Raw genomic sequence first — 5,567 nt, forward strand, 5'->3', positions numbered from 1 at the left:
TAAACAGGGGACGAGAGTAGACGAAACAATTGTGATAGCTATAGAGAATGAGATGGAAAAAGGACAGAAATTGCATAACCGATTCACACTTGGCCAGTCGAAATCATCAATACACTATTGTCGCCAAGTATTTTAACTGTTGAAGTTGTACTAAAGTATAACACAACAGAGAACCGATACGAGAAACGTGTGGTACGGAAACATCCAGCGACATGAATTCAACACGACTCCTTGACCTCCGTACCCCGCAGCTCGACGAGCTCAGGCAGCCCCAAATGTCGAGGCAAATGTCGACTCAGCCATGTAAGCCTCTCATTAGCACTCGGAAGGCTTTCCCACGTTTGAAAAGGCACCTGGATCACTACCAACTCCTCACCAGTATACGACTATAATACTCAGCGATGGTATATAAGTTCGCTCTCCTCAGCTCAGCTCAGAAGTTTCCTCACTGATTGTCGGAGTTGAATATAGATTCTATATTATAGAACTATATATGAATTCGAAAAGGAGTATACAGAAACCAATGAGGATTCCTCGCGATTTCCTCAGAATTTTTATATTGTCGTCCACACGTGTGCATACTTTCCCACACTGATACCAATACACCCAGCTCACCAGCGCCAAGTTGAATTCCATTTTCCGTATAAGCATATGTCGTACTCTGCTCCGCGAGGTGAGATGTGTAGTCTTGGCCTGAGTGCCAAACCATAACGCTGACCGATGGCTCTTCAGCGAGTTATCACGGCGAGTTGTGCTGTGATAGATGGCATCTTGTGATGTGGCAAGATTGTAAAATACTTCGCATCTATTAGATTGCAATATGACGAGTGTTGTGTATGGATACGGCATAGGAGTAGTGATCTATTATCTCATAGAGTAGACAACCGTCAAAGTCAGATCGTGCTTAGTTACTCGACAGTGGTGGGTGTTGAGATGCGAGTTGGACGAGGAGCTCAGCGGAGAGTGTGGTCCATCCCAGATTCAGCGCCCACCACGAGACGGAGTGAGCGGTGAGTGATCACTCTCTTTGGTTAACCATTACACGCATACACATAAGATGCGACTTCTACACTAACCCCTCGTGAACTAGTGTCACCAGTGGGCTTGACAGCTACCCAAAAAATCACAATATACTCGAGTTAAAATGGGACTATCGAATTTGGGCAGCGTGCCGAAGACTTATGTTCTTCGCCCAGTTTAACTCTATAACGATTCGTCATCGACTATGATAATACATAGTGATACATTTCATACGCTTGGAACTCAGAATGCTCGGGGTCTCGGATTCCTAATCATTAGCGAAATCTTTCCGTTTTGGACCATCAAAATTGGACACACTGTATTTCTGCTTGACACTGCCACAGTTCGCGAAAGCAGTAGCTAGCGTCATTCTCTCTTCGATCATAGACGGCGAAGCGAAAGTAGTTTCAAAAAGTCAGAATTAATACCACACAGCGTCATAATGGAAAACATTAATTTTTAGAGTAAATGTATTTCACAATTAATGCCAATACGCATATGGTCAACTACATGTGTCGAAGACAATAAGAAAATTCCGAAAAAAATCTCGTTGTTTTCCGATTTACATCTACACTATGTCGTGTCTTAACTTCTATATCGAACGCCTAAACTAGAAAAATGACATTCCAACACAAGTGCATGGCCCCATGCACATAGCGCCAGTGTTGGAGGAATATATGTTCGCTTTCCTCACCTGAACTCAGGAGTTTCCTCACTAACTATACAAGTTTACATACGAATTCGGGTAGAAGTGTACAGAAACCAAAGAGAATTTTACCAAAATTCCTTCACAATATCAATACCATCACCAACACATCTAAACGACCACTCCATATCGCTTACATAAAACTGCCACTCCGGGCACACTTCAATGACTGTATTCGTTGCAGCGTGGAACATATCCAAATTGAAAGGCCCCGCTTTCACTCCTATCATCAATTCCAAACCTACTCCGACGAGCAGCTCAGCTACTTCCCCTGACACAAGTGCGCTCATCTCAACCACAATACAAACCGACTCACCATGGAGCTCGCAGCTCAATGCTCGTCGCTGAGTCTTAGTTTTTTTGACAGCCAACGGTCGCGCTTTTTCACCGTATTTTTTCAGTCTTTTCTTGTACTTGTGCAGCTCTTTCCGCTGCCTCTCCTTCGACTTCTTCTTCTCCTCCTTTAGCCGCTCGCGCTCATCCTCGACACTCTTCTCGTCACTTCGCAACTGATTCGCACACGTTCACGTTACCGCATATCGCAAGGCCAACCCGAACTGTAGAAAATACAGGTTTTTATAAGTCCATCTCTACACATTAGAATTCATTTCACATCGTGCGAGTTATGCCCGCATTCGAAAACCGAAAATGAACGAAGTACCGCATGCCGGGCCCAGGGATCGAACCTGCGACCTACCTACATATACGTAAAGAACACCACCCAACACAAATTGTCAAGATCAACAGTAACCGCGGGTTGAAAACAATTATCTATGATAATTCCGACTTACATCGCGGAGGAACTCCTTCACATTATCATCCAATTGTTCCCAAACACTTTCCTCCTTACACAGTCGTACATACATCTCCACCACCTGTAAATGCCTACTGTACCTAAAAAGCATCAACCATTCCGTTGCCAAATTCCTCATACCTATACCGTAAATCGCACACATCAATTTCGGATAAAATTCAACATTCACACGAATTCTACACTACTAACCGAGCTGACTCGACAGATCAATGCTTACAGCCAATGTTGGAATAGATTTTCGCTTTCCTCAGCTAAGCTCGGGAATGCCTCATTAATTATAGTATACCGATCAGTGGAGTTTCACCCGTTTTACGTAAAGTGGCGTAAAACTCGGTGAAAAACGCGAAATTCGTGGTCATATGCAGTAGTCGTGAAATATGTTTTTCACTAGTGTTTTTCATATCACTAGGGTGGTGAAACTCCAGTGTAGAATTGCCGAAAAACCAACAAGAATTTCCCAAAATTTCCTCGAATTTTTTCCATTGTCACCAACACATGTAGTTGGCCATGCGTATTTTCCCCCACTCCTAACAGCGGGCGACTCCAACTGAGCTAAAATACAAACACTCCTGAATACTCCACATGCATATAAAAACATGTTGTTAATAGTGATATAATGCTACTACTAATTCCCGTTGTTCACCTCATATCACTAAGCTGTTCCCTCTTCACTGCCTCCGCCCGATACAAGTAGTTAATCATAGTAGCATCATCAAACATCTCCACAACCTGAGGAACCCCGCGACCAGCACGAACCACGGTAAGCCCGAACCAATCAAACGGGAAATCGAATCCTTCTCCTTCCCTTACTGTTATCCACTTGATGTTCATAAACTCCTTCACAATGAGAGTATTTTCACATACTGCTTGCGACAAAGCAATCGACAGAGGTTTACACCTGATCTTACGCGGTACCCACAGAAACCATCAGATTATCACCAAAACAGTCAGCCATATAACGAAAAAATAAAAAAAAATTCCGCGATTTTTTTCATGATAAGTGCCTTGCCATGTTAGCAAGACTCAGTCGTCTTTTATACTGATCTGCTGTCTTCGCTCCGCCTTTTTCGTTTTTTTACTCGAACATACTATAACAAAAATTCAACCATAAATATTCACAATTAATAACAACGGTAATCTAGAAACCGGAAAAATTTTCCCCATTTTCCCGAAAATTTTCCCCCAGTTTTCTCACCAAAGCTGAGAAGCAAGGTCGAGCTTAGCCGCCGAGTTAGCAGCTTTCACGAGGATCTTGTGCGTCACCGTCGGCCAAGTCAATGCCGTTTTCTGTAACATCATTACTAACCTCTCATCCCTGTACTGCAATCGAGAAAGTGCCTAAATTCAACAAGGTCAATGAATATTAGATAATACTTCATAATATAACTATATATTATACTAGTGTACTGGAGTTTCACCAGTTTTACGTGAAGTGGCATAATACTCTGTGAAAAACGCGATTTTCGCGATATACAGTAGTCGTGAAATATATTTTTCATATCTCGAGTGAAACTCCAGTGTTATCATCATGAATAATGTTCTACGATGTCTCAGTAGCTGCCATATACGATCTCACCTGCATCAGATGACAGAAATTCTCCGGTTTCATCTCGCCGAACTTCACCGCACATGCCGACAATAATGTACGGTAGTATGGTATAACTCGACGATTATATATTCGTACAGATGCTGCAGCTTGGAACACTCTCAGCAGCGATCGAAAATGGCACTGAAAAAATAGGAAAAAAATAATAATTTCCCCCAACATTTTTCACTAATTTTTTCCTCTACACGCGCTTTACCAACCACAATTCTCTCCGAAAAATTACCAGAAATTTTCACATGGCGTGAAAATTTTTTTTCCTTTTCCACATATCACCTTATCAGAAAGCTGCGCCGCTCGTTTTAAGTACGCCTCCCATAATGCCTCGTTTACGACCAAGTTGGGACTCTGATTCATTTTATGTGCCTAAAATAAGCCATAAACACCCTCGAGCACTTCGTTGCAGGGAATAATACAAAAACCGAGCCAGGCAACTCATTTTGAATTTCCCACGTATGGCTAGCACGGCATGGATTTGAAGAATTCCTCGATTTCTGTCAAACGTTCCTATGGCCTACTGTAAATGACCAAGTGCCTCTGGTGCATAACTCTGAGGACCTTATGACGTTCGACAACAAACTGTGGGAAAAGTAAGCAGGGAATCATCGAGAATGTTCCCGGGGAAAACTCATTTTGAATTCCTCACATGGCTAGGAGCACATTCTTCAATCAGTTTCCCATGTAAATGTCATAATCACATTAGCAACATTTTCCCCATTGTTATCAAACTCTGAAGAATATCATTCCTCAAGGCTAAACGTAACCCTGCCTCGTTGAGCATGTTCCGCTTGAGCTCCTTCGTACACATAAATGGAACCGCCAGAGGGTCAGAAGAACGATAATCCTTTTCGTACCTGCCACATATTTTCAAAATCTCCAAATGATAAACTCAGCAATGTTGAGAGATTTATTCACTAAGATGCGTGCACAATCGTTGGAGAATCTGTCCCGAGTGCATGAATCAATTCATAGTATATTTATATAATGGGATTTCACCCGTTTTACGTGAAGTGGCGTAAAACTCGGGGAAAAACGCGATATCCGCGGTGATATGCAGTAGTCGTAAAACATGGTTTTCACTAGTGTTTTTCATATCCCGGGCGAAACTCCAATGAACTAATAATAAATAAATACATCTCAAGATGGACATCATAATATGTATATAATATAATATGAAATATATTATAAACAAGTAATTGAATATATCGTATATGAAATATTAGCATATGGAGTTCATCCGTTTTACGCGGAGTGGCGTAAAACTCGGTGAAAAAAGCGATATTCGCGGTGATGTGCAGTAGTCGTGAAATGTGGTTTTCACAAGTGTTTTTCATAGCACTAGGGTGGTGAAACTCCAATAAATATAATATAAACAGGATGTAATATAATGCTAATTATATAGAATGGCACTTGAGTCCGCTACG

General features: G+C 41.8%; 2 protein-coding genes across 2 annotated transcripts in view; both read right to left on the reverse strand.

The window, feature by feature from the left end:
* Pmar_PMAR028024 (hypothetical protein) overlaps nucleotides 1–4,500 on the reverse strand; it is a gene marked incomplete at both ends in the record, with an annotated part of 5,701 nt that extends 1,201 nt beyond the window's left edge. The window contains 9 exons of the mRNA XM_002766598.1: nucleotides 616–693; nucleotides 1,864–1,997; nucleotides 2,043–2,235; nucleotides 2,518–2,620; nucleotides 3,184–3,269; nucleotides 3,351–3,438; nucleotides 3,736–3,878; nucleotides 4,117–4,269; nucleotides 4,420–4,500. Of these exons, the coding sequence (XP_002766644.1) occupies nucleotides 616–693; nucleotides 1,864–1,997; nucleotides 2,043–2,235; nucleotides 2,518–2,620; nucleotides 3,184–3,269; nucleotides 3,351–3,438; nucleotides 3,736–3,878; nucleotides 4,117–4,269; nucleotides 4,420–4,500 (1,059 nt within the window). The remainder of the gene's footprint in view (nucleotides 1–615; nucleotides 694–1,863; nucleotides 1,998–2,042; nucleotides 2,236–2,517; nucleotides 2,621–3,183; nucleotides 3,270–3,350; nucleotides 3,439–3,735; nucleotides 3,879–4,116; nucleotides 4,270–4,419) is intronic.
* Nucleotides 4,501–4,837: 337 nt separating this feature from the next.
* Pmar_PMAR028025 (hypothetical protein) overlaps nucleotides 4,838–5,567 on the reverse strand; it is a gene marked incomplete at both ends in the record, with an annotated part of 2,559 nt that continues 1,829 nt past the window's right edge. The window contains one exon of the mRNA XM_002766599.1: nucleotides 4,838–4,997. Coding sequence (XP_002766645.1) covers nucleotides 4,838–4,997 — 160 coding nt within the window. The remainder of the gene's footprint in view (nucleotides 4,998–5,567) is intronic.

This window comes from Perkinsus marinus, assembly GCF_000006405.1.
Source record: "Perkinsus marinus ATCC 50983 genomic scaffold scf_1104296972422, whole genome shotgun sequence".
NCBI classification, from domain to species: domain Eukaryota; phylum Perkinsozoa; order Perkinsida; family Perkinsidae; genus Perkinsus; species Perkinsus marinus.